Raw genomic sequence first — 19262 nt, 5'->3', positions numbered from 1 at the left:
ACATGTTGTAAAAAGCTTTTTGAGCGCTCAAGTATGGCAAAAATAAATAAATATATATACTTTTATTTTTTAAAAGCACTTTATAAGAACCAGTCCATTTACCACTTCTCTCCTTGTCTTTTGGCCTCCACTGCAGAGTGACCACGCACCCCAGCACCTCCAGCACCTCCAGCACCTCCAGCTGCACAGTATTGTACTTTTGTGAATTACTTTAAATCTGACGGTCGAATCTTGTTAACAGAAGCTAAGTATCTGAAACAGGTCGGGATAAAAAATACAAAGACGAGGCCTAGAATCAAGACATAATCCATTGGGGTTAACATTTTTTTTAATACTTGAATAGGGAGATGAAGCATTGTCAAGGAGAATCATCATGTCACACTGGACAGTCAAATACAAGACAAATGTACCAGACACTGAACATCTCTTTTATAAATCTTTATGGCATCTTTGACAGGGGATTTTAAAAGCAGGCAGTAGACTCTTGCTGCAGTTCTGTGCATGCCCTGCCTCCATTGCTGGGTAGAGGGTTGTTGCACTGTCGACTTCTTGTCTTTTGCCCTCCGCTGCAGGATGACCACGCACCCCAGCAGCTCCAGTTGCCATCAATGGCTATTTCTGTCAGAACGGATCAAACCATACCTCCTGTCAGTGTCTCAGCACAATTAGTGGACATAAATAAAACAAATACAACACTGTTACCAGATTATTATTATTATTGTTATTATTTTTTAAAGTTGTCTTAACCTTTTTTCCTATTAGTGATCTCACAGGCTCTTCCAGTATAGCCAAAAGGACAAACACAGTCACACTTTGTACCTGTTAAGAAGAAAAAAAGATATTTCCTTCACTGTCACTATTTGCCATCACTATAATCATCACCAGATATCGCATTTAGATTTTGTTTCAGCTGAAACTTAAACAAAACAGTAGAAAAATGGGATTGTACTAAGATGTTGGAATTACTTCTTGAGTCTTTGATGAAAGACACATCCTTATTACATCAAAGTAAAGCTATCATAAGTAGCTTATGATACAAAGTAGTGCATTGAGTTTTCTGTGAATAAATGATGGAGATGGAACAAAGGAATCACTCCATGTTAATAGTTGTTGCTCAACAACAACAACTGGGTTACCTTTCAGAACAGCCACTCCATTGTTGCGACAGGGCGCACACCGGCATGGACTAGCCTCTGCCAAGTACTCTGACAGGGCTCTCTTCAGGTTTCTTTTCAGGACAGCATGCTGGGAAAAGTCTCTGGAGGTCACCAGCTCATGGAGTGGCCGTGTCTAATAAGACATAAATACTGTTTTAAATCCAGGATCTTTTTACTGTCCAAATAAAACTCTCTCCCTTTTTTGTACTGAGCTTACTGGGAAGCTCCACAAGTGCTGAAACCTGACTGTGCTGCAGCAAGGCAGCCTATTTGTCTTTGGCACACTTGCTTTTTGGCATCATTTTGTGTTTGCTCTTGCCATTGATCAGCTCGGTTTGTACTTTGCCACTGTGTGATTGTGCCAGTGCTTGTCATGCATCAATTAGTGAGGTCAGATGCCGTGTGGATAATTCCATCACATTTTTGAGCTGAAGCTGAGAAATATTTAAAAAAAAAAATGAACAAAATGAACTATTTACTGCATTCATGTAAAAAAAAAAAATATAGACAAAAACAAACACACCCATTGTAGAGTATTATGTGTGGGACTCCAGCATGTAGCACAGCCAAAATAGAAGCAATAGACAGAAAAACTGCAATAGGCCTAGGCTGCTGGGGGGTTCCCAGGCTGGCTGCTCTTCCTGAGCCTGGCTCTTCCTTGCTAATAGAAGTTCATCTGATTATTGTTGTTTTCTTTGTTATTTTAGTATCTTCCCCTTACAATAGAAAGCACATTGAGGCGTCTGTTACTGTGATTTGGTGCTATATAAATAAAATTTAATTGAACTGAAATGAACTGAACTCACCGTTTGGCGAATGAAGTCAGGGTTGAACCGCACACCTTCACCCCATAGCCTCATTAGTTCAGGGGTGGGAAGCTTCTTGGACAACAAAGCAGAGACGGATTCGCTACTTCCACCTCTTACGATAGCAACAAAGTCTTCCACCACACTGCCAGTCCTTTTCTCCTCTGGAAAGAGACAAATTACTTACTTAAGCTTATTTGCTCAATGTAAGACAGACTGACAGAACTATGATCAAACAGGAGATCCCACCTCCCATCTCGTTCAGCAGGCCATCACAGGATCCTCCGTGAAACCCCAATGATAAATAGATACCGTCTATATTTGCGCCAACCTTTAAACCTGCCTCTACGCAGTTCTTGTAGTCTTCTAAAGAATATTCTGGGATAAAGAGAAAAAAACCCTCAGAGACCATTTCTTTCACGAAATAAAGCAAAGACTAGTTCAAACAGTCTTAAAGTGTTGACAGCTTATTTCTAACAGTAACGATCTAGGATTTCTTGTCATGTCATCTAAATATGGAAACAACTGACTGAGAACGCCTAACTAAAGCTTGTTGAGGACTCCTACCTGTCTTTGCAAGCTTCTCTTTGTCCAAAATAATGGTGTGCTCATAGTCTCCTCCGAGGGCAGCCTCGGTGACATAGTGGGTGCCATAGTCCCTGTAAATCTGCCTGTATTCCCCATAATCATAAGCCTGCGGCAGGGCGCGTAGGCGCCGTAGAAACTCGGGGTGTAGCATTAAATCATCCGGCTTCAGCATGTACTGGGCCAACTCCAGCTCTGCCTTGGCCCTCACAAAGCTGTTTGTCTGGGCATCAGAGAATGCAGGTCAAAGTTATCACAATGCCTACTGTGTTAAGAATACAACATACATTTTGGATATGTGGATATTTGAAAACAGAGTGAGAAGTTCAAGGTAACGTAAAGAGATCTGCACGCATTAAAAACAACCCAAAACATGACACCTCACCGTCCCAGAGGCACTGCGAAGTTTCTTAACTGACTTGCTGTATTTGTTATCATTGTAGTTGATGCCAAACTCGAAAATTCCTGGAATGCCAAAGCCGATGGAAACAACGGTTTTGCTAGTGCGCTCCTTCATGGTGTAGTCCATGTAGTCAGAGTAGGATTCAAAAGCCTGCAGGCTAAAATCATAGGAGCCTCTCGTCTGTGGACAAAAAAAAAATAAAATGTTTTGTGTGAAAACTAAATGGTAATGGTTAATTAGTCATATTAAGCGTGAACTGGCCTTTCTGTTCACCCCCATTGAGGTGTTAGCTCAAAAACAAGACAACAAAGGGTATAGAATAGAAAACCCTATTTTAAAGTTTTCAAAAATGGTGTGGCAAGAGGTTCACAAGAGCTTTAATCTGTCCCCATACTTTTAAAAATGTGCACCCCTGTGGCACAACCCCAAAATTAAAAAAGGTAAACAAACAATTTACTGGCCACAATGGCACAAAAAAGTCATTTAAAAGAAGAGAACACGCTCATGTCTTTTAATGATCTGACAGTAAAGTTTAATTTGGAAGGACCCGGCCATTAGAGATTGTTTGAAAGATAAAATAAAGCTGTCTCAGGAGACAAATCTTCTAGAGAATTTCATTTTACTTACACCCTTACTTACAAAAAGATCTGGATTGATCCTTTGATAAGGGAACATGGGATTCAATCATCTCTGAAAATGGGTTTTACATAAGGGAAGCTAGAGGTAAATTTATCCAATATAAAATTCTTAACAGGTACTATTACACACAGATGAGACTTTATAAAATTAGTAAACATGACTTGTGTTGGAAGTGCATAAAAAGCAAAGGGTAAGCTAGTGCAAGCTATGTGGGAATATCCACTGGTCTCCCCAATATGGGAAAATGTTTTAAAACATATGGAGGGCTGGGTGAAATTTAAGTTTCCTAGATCACCAAGACTGTGCCTATTGGGGGACAGAGGCGAGGTGCCAGAGCTAGAAAAAGCAGGCTTCAGTGTTAAACACTGGGCTTGTGACCTGTGTTCGTCTTATTTTAACACTTTGGAAAGTGCCTCGGACCCCTACTGCTTCTTTAAATGTTCAAAAAATAATAAAAACTTAAAACAAATAGTCATATTAAGAGTACTTTGAACACAGATGATACTGCAATGATATAACAATGGCATAGCAACATGGCAACATGGCAACAATTTTGTTTTAAAACTTCAACAAACCATTAGTAAATGAATTCGTTTATGAATACTAGACCACAATACTGGACAGAAGTGTGTTTGTCTGCTTTTTCACCTGAAAGGTATACTGTTGTAAGTTGTAGGGCTTCCTGAATCTGACGTCCTGGATGTAGTGGGGCAGGCAGCTGCCTGCATAGTATCTGTTATCAAGCACCACTCCTTCCAGGTTACTGTTCAAGATGTTTATTCTGAAAGAACAGCAATAATTCTGTGCATGGATTGGATTTAGAAGAGTAACATGTAAAGTGTGCGTGTTAGTCCCCATAGGGAAATAGTTCCTCTGCATTTAACCCATTCACCCAGTGAAGCAGTGGGCAGCCACCAGTGCAGAGCCCGGGGAGCAGTGTGTAGGGATGGTACCTTGCTCAGGGGTACCTCAGGGTAGCCGTTCAGTGGAGTCAAACCCCCGACCTTCCGATCATGGGGCCACCACTCTACCTACTGAGCTATCCCTAACATGCTTGGATAGAAGTACAAAGTACATAAAACACAAGTAATAACAATAATTTGGACTTGCACAAGAGACAGACTAGTGGAAACATAGCTCACCCTTTGGCAAGGTTTTCGATTCCCCAGTACTCCTCAGCCTCCTGCCTGCAGGGCTTGGGAACCTTCCTGCAGCCATTTTCATCTGACATGTCCCCACAGTCATCCTCCCCATTACACTGCAGAGTTCTAGGAATACAGCGACCTGACAGAGTAGAGGAATATATGGTGTTAAACCATGACTTCTTTCCAGACAGGCAGTGTGCAGAATAAGTATGTTTGCAGAATTGGATCCATTTTGCAAAATTATCTGTAACATAAAATCAAAAAAAAATGTGTTTCAAAAGTGGATCTTTACTTTCAAGTGAAGAGTTAGATAAGAATTAGATGAAGAGTTGATTTGATTCTCAACATGTCTCTTTGTCAAGTGGTGGTCATCAGTTTGCTAAGCTTAGGGAATAAAGCAAGTTGGACTCTGCTCCAAATAAAGAATATTGACTCCGGAAAGTCACAACTTATCCCAAAATGTAATCTCTCCAGTGAATCCTGGGTCTTCCCTGTGGCCTCTTCCCTGAACACATCACCTAGGAGGCACTAAGGAGGCATCCTGGTCAGATGTCTCAACCACCTCAACTGGCTCCTTGCATCCTGGAGGACTAGCCGCTCTATTTCAAGACCCCTGCTGACCCCCTGTCACCCTTTGGAGGATGTTCATTTGTGCTGCAATCTCGTTTTTCTATCCATCCATCCATTCGCTTCCGCTTATCCTTTTCAGGGTCGCGGGGGGCGCCGGAGCCTATCCCAGCTGCCATAGGGCGAAAGGCGGGGTATACCCTGGACAGGTCGCCAGTCTGTCGCAGGGCTAACACATAGGGACAGAGAACCATTCACACTCACATTCACACCTAGTGACAATTTGGATTAATCAATTAACCTATCCCCACAAGTCTCCCCCCACAATCTCATTTTTCTAGTCACTCAGAAAATAGGTCAATCCGTAAAATTTAAGTTGTATCTAGGTTGGACAGTCAAAAACTTTGTTTAAAAATAGATAATTTACGATTATATAGTGGCTGAACCCAGTAAAAATTAAATTGCTAGATAATTTGAAATTTTCTGACTGGAAAGAAGACTTGATTATATCAAACACATAACAGTAACGTCCATGCAATGTGAATTCTTAAACACTGAAAAACTACTGCTGTGTGATTTCTATTCCGACTGTTGGAGTTACCTGTTTGGGTGCAGAGGAAGCCCTCACAGAGAGGAACACTGTCACAAGTGTAGCGGGCTGGAACATTACAGGCCTCCTCCTCCCTGGCATGGGAATTGCACTGTTCCCCTCCAAACTGAGAAGGCTGCTCCACTTTGGCATAGCGATACTGTGATGTTGCGGGTCACAGAAACACAAGAGATTTTGCCAGTATCCAATAACGGTGGCCTGAAAACTGCTCCCGGGGAGCTATCAGCTGAAATCACATTAGCAGGCTCTTTCCACTTTGTCATGTCAAGGTTATTAATCCCTTTACTTGTAAAGTGGATAAAATAGAGCACTGAAGTATATCAGCTGAGTCCTTCACCAGACACTGAGCTCTCAGCTTTCACAAAAACAGGTCACAAGTGTCAAAATGTAGAATGCTCCAGATTTAGCTCTCAATCCTAGCCCCATAGGAATGATTCATCCAGTCTAAACTACGCTAAATTAAGCTAATCTGTGGAAATGTAACATTTGATTTAAGAAGTTTATCTGGCTAGTAATTCTGTGGGTTAGTTAAACTAAAAATAGTATTGCTTGATTTCTGAGTTTGAGATGAAAGATTTTGTTTCAACTTTTGATATTTTAGGAAACACATTTTATTTGCCTTTTGCCAAAAATTCCCATTGAAACAATGCTAAGTTAGTTGCTAATTTAGCATTTTTATATTTAGCATAATTTAGCAGATTTATTTTTAAAATATATAGGTCTTCTAGGCAAATTCTACATTTGGACTAAACCAGGCAAGCCGTTTCCACTGTAGATGATCTACTATTAGCCGACTGCTGCCTGAAGCTTCATGGTTCAGACTTGATAATAGTACGCTCTGCTCATCTACTTTCAAACAAATTCTTTTAAATAGTCTTTAATACCTCTTTTTGTTTGCCCTATCTCTAAAGCAGTCTACAGTATAACCAATGACCAACCACTGTTGGGGGTAAATTCACATGAGGCTGAATCACAGGCTGTTCCACATTCTTGGACTAACAATGACTGTATTTTTTTCTAATTTTTTATTAAAGCATTGCATTCAGACTAAAGTTCTGCTTGTATTTGTCCACTGGTCAGCTGCTCTGTGAGGCAGCACACGCTTAGCTTATGCATAGCTGCATGAATCAGATTGTCTGATGAGATCCAGTCATATTTCTGCAGATTTCACTGTATGTTCTTGTTGATTTAACTAACATCTCATAGCCATTATACTTACTTTCTTCTTTTGACAGACGTCACAACGTGACCATGCGCTCCACTCTGACAAAATGCAATCCACTGGGTGAATTACCACTGGGTCACCCACTGACCGGGCTTGACGACTGCTAGGGTCTTCATTGCTTCCTGTGGCCACTGCAAAGTTACTGTTACATGCAGATTAAAAACTCACATCAAAACAAATAGAGCAATGCGGCACTGGGAGCAAAGGTCATGTGTTTTTTTCAAAAGCATCTGATCAAAATATAATAGCTTGTGAAAGGAACACAGATTTAAGTGTCAAATGAGGTGCTTCTAAACTTCCTAGTTTGTCAGCTGGTCTTTGACAGATAAATAGTTACAACAATTAATTCCTGTGGAACCTACTCAGCAAATGAAAAATAAGCTTATCAATTCATTGCAGTTAAAAAAAATAAATCTCCTACCTTAGCAGCACCAAACTCAAAGTAACGTGGAGTAGACAACTGTGCAAATTGATTGCACTGCTCTGTATCACCACAGAAAGCATGTTTGTGTGTTGTGACTGACTGTGAATGAGGAGAAGACACTCTGCTCTCTATGTAAACAAAGCCTGATCAATAATGGACTGTATATGAACTGCTGCCATTAAAGTCAGATGTGGAGCTGGAGTCAGAATACTGCAGGCATTCAGGGCCACAAAGCCAATGTTATGGTGTTGTCTGTGTGGCTGGGACACATACCTCAAGTTTACTTAAACATTATAGAATTTGCAGAGCTTGCAGGTTTGGTCAGCCCAAATTATATGGATGTATTTTTAGTTTTCATAAACCTTAGTCTGTATAATCTGTAGGAATCAATGAATCTGGATGCCTATAAAGTATTTCCATTAAAATATGCCAGTGGTGAAATATCAAGAGTTTGTAATGAAGAAAATTCCAGCAAAGTCATTTGAATCATGTTTCCCTACGTGTGACCTTTAAGCTTTATTTATCTTGACTGGTTTGTGGGATTTCACAGAATGACACAACCACAGGAGTCAGCTGTACTTAGTGAAAAGCAATGAAAGTAAAGAAACTGCCATTACTCACACTGAGTGTGCAACGGCTGCTTTGTCATGTTATACATTCAAAATTTAGGCTTCTGCTTTGTAAAGATAGTAGTGGTAGAAGCTAAGTCACATGCAGACATTTAAGTACAGTAGTAAAGTATATACACTCCTGTGCAAAAGTCTTGAGCCACCCCTAATTTCTTTCTATTTTGTTTTGAAGGAGCCAGACTTTGTTGTAATGTTTTAAAGTGGTCTTGAGCGATAGTTCTCCAGGCTTTCCAAAGGTCTTTCAAAGTTCTTCTTTCTCCTCATTTTCAGTCCAGTCCATGTTTCTGGCCATTTTTCCAGGAATGTTTTCTGTTTGTTTGTTGAGCCACTAACACTGACCTATTACTCATTCAAACTGGGCTAGAATAACAAAACCTAGCAAATTAAATTGTGTCTTTAGACATTTTCTTACATTGGTTACTTTTCCACTTATTTCCAGTCCTGTCTATGTACCTGATCATTTTCACATGAGTGGCTTTGTTGTCGTTGTTGTTAAACCACTTAAGACTGACCTATGGATATTTCAATGCATTTAAATGATATTTTGTTCCAATTTCTTTAGTTGCATCTATGAAAAATGCCAAAGTACAGTTTTACAGACATACTTTTGCACCAATAAGGAGCAGCAAAAAATGGCACATCTTAGCTTAGCATGGTGTGCAGTGTGTTATTCAAACATCTGAGGAAACTGGACAAATAGAAGACAGAAGAAAGTGACGAACAGTATCTGAAAGTCACGCTGGGGGAAAAATCCCAGAAAGACCCGACACATGTCCTGAAAGACGCATCTGAATCTTCAGCTGATCTATTCACTGTTCATTGAATTTTAATTAGAAATGGCCTCAGTGGGAGGGTGGCTATCAGGAAGCCGTTATTAACGAAGGGAAACAAGGAGAAAAAACTCGGATACACCAAGCTGCACAATAGCAATTTTTTGATTTGTCACTAAAACGGTCACCACTTTTCGAAAACCAGATAATGAGTTTTTTGCAGATTCAGCAAAATGTTTCCCCCTCTAAAATACTTGCTTAAATATGGATGAATCTGTAAAAATGGAGATGTAATTTTTCATACACATACACACACACTAAAAAAAAAAAAAGCAAAGGCAATGGTGGGAATCACATGGTATTTTATTTGTGACTGAACAGTGGCATGGGTACAGTGTATGGGGGAAGTCATAGACGTACAAAAGTCCTTTTTTTTTCCTTTTTCATGACAATTCTTAATTCCATAAATAAAATTTACAAAATATTTTGGGACTATTTCTCATTTTTCTTACACAAGCAGGGGTACAGTTACCATTTGTTTTTGTAAGTCTAGCAGTTAATAGTGATATCTCTATTGTTCATATTATATAAAGTTGCCTGTCTTTTCAACCGTCTTACTTCAGTGGAGCAGACCTACAGTATGCCTAAGTGCTTTGTCACAACAATGACCTGCTTACTGTATACACCGACAAATGAAAAAGAAAACGATAAAAGACGATAAAAAGAAACGCGATAAGGCATTGAAACGCTATCGACCGTCTCCGAGCTTGGCGTGATCGAGCCACGTCAGTGCAGGATGAGTTGATTCTGCTCGCCTATTAAACCAGAGATACGGTTAGATGACAGGCAAAGTGTAAACAACGTGACCTCAGTTGGAAATGTCAAATATCTAAAAAGCAAAGCGTCCTATCACTACAACAAAAAAGAAAAAGCGGTTGTGGTTCCGGCCCCGTCGCTCGTGTCATATTTCAAGTTCAAAATGAGCAAAAACTGGGTCTAGTAGTTTTTTTAAATTTTCTTTTTAATGACAATGTAACACAGATTCACAGTTCATTTCTCACTAACTGAACAGAAGACAGTTTTTGAAATTTAAAAAAAGAAAAGAAAAAGGTAAAACAAATGTCCAGATGTCAAAAAAAAAAAAAAAGAAAACAAAGAAGAAGGAGGTGCTGGTAGGGCATTGTTTGAGAGAAACACAGGTAGTTGGCATCCAAGAGGCAGAGAGCTATCTTATGGCACAGAGGCTCGGGTGTGGGGGACTGGGAAGATTCTTATTTACAAAATAGATGTTTGGCAAATCTTGATTTCCATGCTGATGCCTCAGAGTCATGTGGATATCTGCAGTGACTCAGCGTCATCAACCGAGAATTCACAGCTTATAAAATAAAAACAAAAATGAAATAACCTTTCTTTTTTTAAAAATTTGTTGCAGGCCTAGAAGGAAGCTGCGGAGATCAGCTCTGCTCACAGCCGAGTCCGCTGAACCCATGTTAGGTCTGTTCATGCAAATGGCTGAGTCGGTGGAGCGACGCTATGAGAACATTTGGCAAATCTTCCTGCTGTGCACAGTGTTTGCTGGTGGCAGCTGACGAACTTGAAGGTCAACCGCATCCAGTAGGACACTGCTCCTCTCTCTTTTCCAAAAAATAATTTGCATCATCAGTGTAACCATGTTGTTTTTTTCTTTTGTCTTTTACATCATTGCAGATATAAACTCATTAATCCAGAACAGGAGGACGCAATCACCTCCTGTTGTCAGTTTCGGTCAAAGATAAAAGGTCACTTCCTGGTTGAAAGGTCAATTGATTGGACGATGAAGCCAAAGTCTGGAGTACAGTACAGTACAGTAAGCGGCCTCTGGAGGAAAGCAGATCCTAGGATAGCCAGCTATTAAATAACTGCCAAAATATCCTTTAAAGGTTGAAAAAAAAACAGCAGTTTGTGTTTCAGGCTGTGAGATGCTGCTGCTCACAGTCGCTCATCTCTCTTTTCTTCTTTTTCTCGTGAGCTCATGTTTCGGCCTTTAGAGCTTCCATCACCCTAAAAGACAAACAGCAATAATTTCAAAATCACTTAGCGGCACTAGTGCTGTTACAACTTTCGTCACAAGGTGGCAACATTGTGCCTTCCTTATTTCTGTGACGAAGCAGAGAGCTGGAGGACAGAAACAGAATTTAAACCAAGGCCCTTTCTCAACTGGCCACTCATTCACACGGAAAAAGGAGATATACTGACAGGTGAAAATACAGGGATAATAAAAAGAGACAGAGAGAGGGAAGAGCAGGATGAGAGGAGCTGGGGAGAGAGGACCCAAATGCAACAATGTGAAGACAGCTGATATTTAACTGAGAAAATCAGAGAAAGAAGGAAACCATGAAATACCAACTCACTGTCTGATGTTCTCTAGCTGTCTTCCTGTGGACATGTCTGATCCTGTGGAGGATCAGCAGCTTCGCTGGGCACAACGGCAGAGCCCTGAGAGAGAAAACACAATAAAATTTCTCCTTTAGACGTGACGTGTTTGTCAAGATCAGGCGATCCTCAGCTTGTTAAACCTCCTGCATTTCCCCGAAAAACAGGAAAACATTTAGGAAAGTGACATCGAGTTTAATTACCTTGAAATTTTGCCTTATTATACATGATCTAATCAAAGCACTTAAATCATTTTTGACCTTTCGTGTTTAATTGACTTGGCATTTTTCTAGAAAAAAGGTTAAACTCTCATCGAATTTGGCCATAATAATCACGACATTCTAATCTGCGTAATTACATGTTACATAATTGAGAATAGGTCACCCATGTGGCAGTAATGGATTGTAGCATCATGCTAGTCAGCTGTTCTATGAAAAATCTATGAATCTAAATGACTGACATGACCCCCAGAGGGGCCGTCCTCACCGATTGTTCCTCCTTAGCGTTGCTGGAGTTGCCCTCAGGGTCAACAGGGGAGTGATCTGTGGGTGGGTCACTGCCTTGGGAAGGGGGGCAGTCTGAAGATGAGCTCTGCTGTGGGGCTGGAGTGGATGCTAAGGAAAAGAACATAATCATGAAGATGAAAGAAAAATATTCACAGAACACAGTAAAAGGACTTATAGATGGATTTTGTGCTAATCTGCTCTGTCAGTATTCTGGCATTGTGGCTGGTAGCATGGATGTGCTTATAGGGAAGCAGTAAGTTTAAAACTATGACCTTTATTGCTTGTCATCACCTATCCTTTTTATCTAATGTACTTGACATTCTATAAAACTTAGGACAACCCTCTTCATTTTCTTAAGGTTAACAGAGTTTTTCGGTTAAAGCTGTAAAGACACAAGGCAAAATGTACAGACATGCTAGTAGTTTTGTGACATTATGTAGGCTATATAAAACTAAGGTGAATGCTAATGTCTGCATGCTAACATATTAGCTTTTTGATTTTTAGCAGGTGTACAGCAATGTTAGTGTGCTAACATTTGTTCAGTAGCCCAGTTGCTAATTGCTTATTAATTAGCTAATTAAGTAGCTAATTGCTAATTAACTTGGGTGTTGATTTGTACCACAGTGAATATAAAACATGTACAAGTATTTTGTAAATTTTGGTCATACTATGTTACAAAATGTACAATTATATGTGGTATTTTCATTGATTAATGACTTAGCATTCTTAGCTAATGTTAGCCAAGTCGTTGCAGCCAGTTTTTTTTAAAAATTACATGTATTAAAACTATATGCATATAACATATATGCATGTAACTTATTTTAAGGTAGTACATATAATTGTTACAATAATATAAGTAATTTAGAAAATACTTCTATTCTCTATGTAAGCCCACTGTTGTCCAAAGTGTTGACCTTTTTCAAAAGGGGATCGAGAAGATGAAAAAAATGCATTGAGCTAGTCATATAAAGTGGCACAGCTGCCGGTTTGAGTAATTATGTAGAAGGTAAATAATATAAAACACTTACGAGACTCAGTAGACGGTGAAGTCGATGTACCTGGGCTCAGAGTCATCCTAGAGAGATCAAGGTCGCTACAGCTCCCTTCTTCTTCCTGGGTCGTAGCAGCTGGAGGTGGCAGGAGCTGACTGCAGACCAGTGTGTCCGGTACACTCATGAGGCCTGGGGTGCCGCACCTGCTCACCCCTGCTGATACAGCACCAGGTTCTACTGATACAGCTGCTCCCGATGTAGAAGGACCCTCACCTGCATCTGAGTCGAGGCCTTCTTTACCCAGGCTGAGCTGCTTTTGGAGCAGGGTGGGGTCGGCCGTATGCTGGGGGCTGGTGATGGCTGAGGATGGGGCTGATAGGTCGCAGGCCTGGGGGCACATTGTGGTTATGGGTACTAAGCCCTGGAGCATGGCGGCCGGGATGGCGTGGCCCCCCACGCCCACTGTCTGGGCCGGCATGTAGGCTGCCATAGCTGCCCACTGCTGCTGTGTAGCAGGGAAAATGTTGGCCTGGCTCCAGATGACCGGCTGACCACTGGGGAGGACCTGAGCCACCTGCAGAGGTGCCTGCACAGGGAAGGCCAGAGTCTGAGCCTGGGCAGGAAATGGCTGCTGAGCCCACTGTGCTGCCTGCACAGGGCCCATGGTCATATAACCTGAAACAGGAACAAGAGTGACAGAGAAAAGAAAAGGAAACGATTAAAGGTCTCCGTGGTTACCAATTTAGTGCACATTATTAAAATGACAGATACTAATCTATAAATACTTCCAATCTTTAAAAATGAGCTATTTAACTCTGAACATAAGAGCAAAAGAGATGCACTTGAGGAGATCATTCTTTTTACAGTCTTAGATTCACAGGGACTTTTCTTGTCGACCTCATTTTGGCACTATAATCTTTCCAAATCATATTTTTGTCACATTTATGCTATTATTTGTGATAGTACAGTCACAAACTTGTTTGAAAATGGTTTGCTGCTGTAGTGCTCCAAGTCATCAGAATGACTTAAATTTAATTTTTCCTTCTTACTCTTTAAATCTTACTGTGAATGAAACCAAGTCAAAATCGGACAGATGGCTGGCTATAAATGTATATTAGAGAACATACAGAGGTACAATCAATGTACAATCCAGTTGGAAACCAGTGCTGCACATGTAGTATAAATAAGAACTACAACAATGTTCCTGCATGAGGCCTGCTGACTTCATATTATAAGCGCTGTTATCTTAGACAGACACACTGTGAAAAGAATGATTGTGAAGGTTGTTGTTTCTTGCATCTAAAAGGATGTTGCTCTTCAGCGAGCTGCTGGTTAAATGATACATCTTTTTTTTCTTCAGTTTTATACAATGTCAGTTGTTTCAGTAAAGTATGCAAAATCACTGTAGTGGTCCTTCAAGTAACACCACTTTGCTGTATCTCACCACAGGTTTACAGCCTAATTAAACTGCATCTCTGTGTGCGGTCCTTAAAGTCGCTCACTGCTAAATCTTGGCAAGATTTTTCATGAACATCAAAGAGCCACGTCGCCACCGGCGTTCTTTATTTTTTCTCGCATTGTGGAAAACGATGAAGCGTTTCAGCCTGGGTATGGATACCTGATGGCACAGAGGTGGGGCTGAAGGGGGCGTACAGCTCAGCAGGAGTGTGTTGCTGCTGGCGGCTGCTCCTGCTAGGGTCCAGTGTGTTGGCAGGTGATGGGGGCATCTGGGAGGAAATGCATACACACACACACACACACACACACAGATGTCACCGTGCTATCAAAGTCACCTAAAAGTCACAATATCTTTGGCTGCAGTGTCTGCCACATATTCAGGTCATTTAGATCTCAGTAAATAACCTAATGAAATTAAATGACATTACATGTTGGAGCTAAAAAAAAAGAAAGAGGGTTTGTGTTATAGTACTCACCGAAGGAGGAGTTGACATGTCGCCGAAAAGATCAAAGTGGTTGATATTCTGTCAGTCGAACCGAGGAATGAGGGAGAGAGAAAGACAAAGGCCAGTGATACATCACGCAAATGAGACTTGCACAACCATGAAGCCTTAAATTCATCTCCGGATAGGGTACGGTGGTTGCATGGGTGGGTAGGTGCGGGGAAGTGAATGTTACTCACAAAGGCAGTTTGTGCCGCGGATGGCAAGAAACAACTGTCCCCTCGATTCATTATCAGAAAATGGATCTAAAATGAATCTTTCGTAGCTCGCTATAATTGAGTGGGTAAAAGGCTATTCAGCCCTGTAAAGCAGACTCTGATTAGATATTCTTATGTGCGCCAATCAAGAGCCCCCCCACTCCCACCCCTCCCATGAGAGCTCGGGGTGCTTTATCATGCTGATTTCCCTCTGTGAGCACATACACGGGGGGACTGTGTTTATATCATCAAATGAATGAAGGAAGAAGCTCCTGGAACCACCCGACCGAGGCAATGAGGCCACCTCACCCTATAGGCAGATGTGACCCCTGCTCTAGTCCCCTCTGTCCTCCACTCACACTACTTAAAGGAGAGGAGACCTAGCTATGGGAGAGACTATGAGATGGCTAGGTTGCGTGAAATGTCTCTGAGGGGAGGGGGGGCCATGCACAAGCAGACAATGATTCACAAAAACACACAGGATTTACATGCTGTAAAAGAAACAGACAAACACACAAACACAACGTGGTCAAACTAAAGAAAGGAAAAGGGGGAGGAATCACAGCAATCTACGTTGCTGCCGACAGGGCGTTTATGTCCTCCTCCGATAAGCTGGGACATAACCGATTGTAACTGCATTTCGAAACCATCGAGGGGGATAGAATGAGTCAGAATTTGGAGCGAGATAAACACTGTACACAGAGATCTCTGCCCGCCGGCACCGACACACATCAGGGGAGCTCGAGGCTCTCAGAAAGCTCCAACTGAATGAACAGACAAGCAGTAACACTTAGAGATATGGAAGCGCTGCTACTTAATATACTGGCATGGGCTGTTCAGGTGAGATAGCAACAGGGGCTGGGACAGTTTATCTGTCTGATAGGCTGAGCAACAAGCACAGAAACAGCGAGGAGAAGGAGGAGAAGAAGAGCACTTTGACGCAGCTGTTTTCAGAGGTTACATGGAGGTTCTTACTGGGTTAATGCTTGACAAAATTGGTTTGAATAAATGTTTTTTATCCTTTACAAGCGACTTGAGAGATGTAACAGCGTAGTCACTGCATGGCGGTGAAGAACTCATAAAGCCTAGCAAGATGAGATGAAATATATTTTCAGTTAGATGACATGGCAGGGGGATGGGGTCAAAAGTGCATTTCTTTTTATGCTGTTCTCTGGTCAGATGCTATTTGTTAAAGTAAAGCTTTTATGAGTGTTTGGCGGCCTTGGATAGTATGTAACTGCAACTACACCTCATGCAGCTCAACCCGACACCCACCCCCACCTACAAACCTCTCGTCCTCGACCTCTGAGGAAGATGAAGCAGCCACTCCTTTGTTTATCTAATCAGCCCCCTGCACCAGTCAGTTGGGACCAGCAAACAGATTCTTTGTCTTGACATGAATCAGATTGTGCAAAGATTCAGATTTTGGCTAAGAGACCCGTCCTCTAACGTTGTGTGAAATTGCTGACATGCATGCTTTTGGTTGACAAATCAATTAGTTTCGATTCTTTAAGCATGCTTATCATGATCAGTAGCTTTGTTGTCACAGAAAAAAAACAGACGCAGACACACACATACACCCCTGTGTGACTCGTCCTTGTCTCGAGAAGTTTGTTTTTAAAAGCCTGTCGGCTGTAATTCATAACTGAAACCATTAGATAACAGCAGATTAAATTACTAGAAATGGATGGTGGCTTAAGGCACTTCCTACAAGAGTATCTTAAAGAGAGGTTTGCAAGTAGAAAAATAGGAAAAGTAAATAATAATTCGAAAAAAACAAAACACCTACAGTCATGAAATGGCGTTTTGGGACATCATAGATCCCTTCCTTCTGCTGACTGGTTGGGACCTGCATTGGATTGGAGGTCGAGTCAAACGTAAGTCACATTCAACACCTTTTTTTTTCTTGGCTGAGTATTTAAGAACAAGAACTTACAAGAGCTGAAACATGTCGGAATCAATTTCTATCTGGGCCATTTATTTAGATGCGTTTTCATCGTTTAGCGCAATAGGATTATGCAGATTTTAAAGTTGCGGCACCAAATCAATTCTACTTAAATCAATATCGATTGCAAACAGTGCCTGAGAAAGGTGTGTGCTGGGCTCGTGAGTATTTGTTAATCAGCAACAGCACATCTCAACTAGTTTATCTGGCTATATATAAAGAAAAAAACCTCCTGAGCTCTGGCCTGTTCTGTTTATTTCGTTCACAATTACCCAAACTATCTGTTGCTCTTAAACTCATCTGTCACACCCCCCCCCCCACTCCTCCACGCTCCTTCGACTGGTTAACTTTGGTTACGTTTTTTCCCCGAGTCTATTGATCTTGTTTCACTCTGAGATCAAATGGCATGGCAAGTGATTAATCTCTCACTCTCTCTGCATCTTTCATCTTCAGAAGAAGGCAAGATACAGAGAGGCAAAAAGAGGAGGAGGAAGAGAAGAGAGGGCGAAAGAGAAGGGGGGCTGGGGAATTGGATTAAACCATACGCCAGCTCCCTGGAGTCCTAGTTGGAGCTTCAAATGGTCTAAAACCAAAAGGTCATCGTATTGGATATATAAAAGCAGAATGTTATACAGGCTGTGGGTGAACTATTCAGACTAAACAACTGACCTTGACTCTGACATCATTTTTTTTAACGTAAAGTTGATGCCTTTTCAATGCCAGCATCTTTAAAGTTACAGCCCTCGAGATTTTCAACATTATTCATCATCTTTATGACACTTTTCAGCATTAGCCTTTACCATTTAGTAGATATCATTGTTTGCAAGGTAATCATCTTTAATATGATCTGCTGGTGCTCATCGTGTAATGATATTCAGCATGAACGTTTTTTTTTGTTTGCATGGAATTTTACTACAGAATTTCCTCGTCAGGAACATTAGCTTGATGTACTTATGAAAGTTTGGCATTTTTTAAATTCTTTAAGATGTGCTACGAAGTTATAATATTAGTACTGTTTGTATTATCTATCACAGGGTATGAAGAGGGAAGCAGAATGGGGGGCAATGTTTGTCTTTGTACCTGATAAACGCTCTCCTCTGACTGGGGGCCACGGAGGGGTTCGTGTCCAGCCTCAAACACTATGTACTAAAGAACAGAAGTAGTGGGCAAGGCGTATAGGTGCAGATAATAATGAGATGGAAGAGAGAGAGCAGAGAGAGACAGATTGGTATATAAAACAGAAAGACAGAGGTAGTGAAACATGACAAGAATACATGAAAGCACACAGGAGTGAGGATGGCGTCAAGTGGGAAATGAAATGAGATAGGAATATGAAGTGTATAAAAATAGGGCATGGGAAAAAGGAATGGGGAAGATGAAAGGAGGGAGAAAAAAAGAGTGAGGTGTGAGGAAAGAGCACAAGTATAACAGGTCAGGCAATAGTTCAAGGCAGTGTAGAGGTTTTAGCTTGAGGTCTTACTTCAACCTCAGAAATGCTCCACCTCTTCCAGAGAAAACAGACCTACTGGTCTGAATGTCCTTTAATGAAGTCTTAAAATCTGTCATTAATTCCTTTAACGTTTAAGAAGTGTTTCACATCTTGGGACATGTGCTTAGTCATCTTGCGTGTAGAGTAAGATGAGAGAACTGCAACTTTATAACACTGGCAATTGTAAATACTTAGCTGAAGCCAACTAATTAGCTTATCATATAGACCAGAAAAGAGCTAGCCAGGCAACAAGCACATTAATTAATGATATAAGTTATATAGTATGTATTATATCAATTACTGAATTATAAAAAAAAAATCTAGGATGTTTTTTTGGTTGACAGCACCTGAAGAAAGTTAGCACAGTTAGCAAAGAGGAAAAATTAGCAAAAATGTCATTTTTACCCTTTGATTTTTCCAAGGAATAAAAACACAAAATTTACTTTTTAAAAGGGAGCTTAAGAGGTGCTAGTAAGCTTAATTTCTTTTCTTTAGACCCAGCCAGGTTGTTAGGCTAGCTATTACTTCTTTATGCTAAGCTAACTGGCATGTAGTTCCATGTTTGGGTACTGTTTTCAGACCATAGGCAGGATAACACAGATTCAGATCCTCTGAAGCTGAGAAGCCAGTGGAAGTGCTCAAAGCCACATTCTATCAGAAGGCCACCAGATGGCTGTGGTTGCAAAAAGACTACAGAGCCTATATTGGCTTCATGTGTGATTTCAAGCCCACAAAATGCTCAAAAGTGATGTTGAACCTACAGGACATAAAACCATTGGTCGTGAGAGAAAAAGCAACTT

General features: G+C 40.9%; 1 protein-coding gene across 1 annotated transcript in view; it reads right to left on the bottom strand.

Annotated features, from left to right (window-relative positions):
• Positions 1–310: 310 nt before the first annotated feature.
• Positions 311–19262, bottom strand: part of LOC113010063 (uncharacterized) — a 59711-nt gene continuing 40759 nt past the window's right edge. The window contains exons 8-27 of the mRNA XM_080293301.1: positions 18054–18119; positions 16818–16877; positions 14805–14852; positions 14489–14597; positions 12907–13545; positions 11859–11986; positions 11384–11435; positions 11086–11114; positions 7559–7689; positions 7132–7279; positions 5904–6051; positions 4733–4874; positions 4239–4371; positions 2934–3131; positions 2531–2771; positions 2213–2341; positions 1964–2127; positions 1137–1290; positions 748–819; positions 311–618 (exon numbers count right to left, since the gene is read on the bottom strand). Coding sequence (XP_080149427.1) covers positions 464–618; positions 748–819; positions 1137–1290; positions 1964–2127; positions 2213–2341; positions 2531–2771; positions 2934–3131; positions 4239–4371; positions 4733–4874; positions 5904–6051; positions 7132–7279; positions 7559–7689; positions 11086–11114; positions 11384–11435; positions 11859–11986; positions 12907–13545; positions 14489–14597; positions 14805–14852; positions 16818–16877; positions 18054–18119 — 2946 coding nt within the window. The 3' untranslated portion in view covers positions 311–463. The remainder of the gene's footprint in view (positions 619–747; positions 820–1136; positions 1291–1963; positions 2128–2212; positions 2342–2530; positions 2772–2933; positions 3132–4238; positions 4372–4732; positions 4875–5903; positions 6052–7131; positions 7280–7558; positions 7690–11085; positions 11115–11383; positions 11436–11858; positions 11987–12906; positions 13546–14488; positions 14598–14804; positions 14853–16817; positions 16878–18053; positions 18120–19262) is intronic.

This window comes from Astatotilapia calliptera, chromosome 18 (assembly GCF_964374335.1).
Source record: "Astatotilapia calliptera chromosome 18, fAstCal68.1, whole genome shotgun sequence".
In the NCBI taxonomy this organism is placed as follows: domain Eukaryota; kingdom Metazoa; phylum Chordata; class Actinopteri; order Cichliformes; family Cichlidae; genus Astatotilapia; species Astatotilapia calliptera.
The sequence above is the reverse complement of the archived record's forward strand: the minus strand, read 5'-3'. Positions and strand labels throughout refer to the sequence as shown.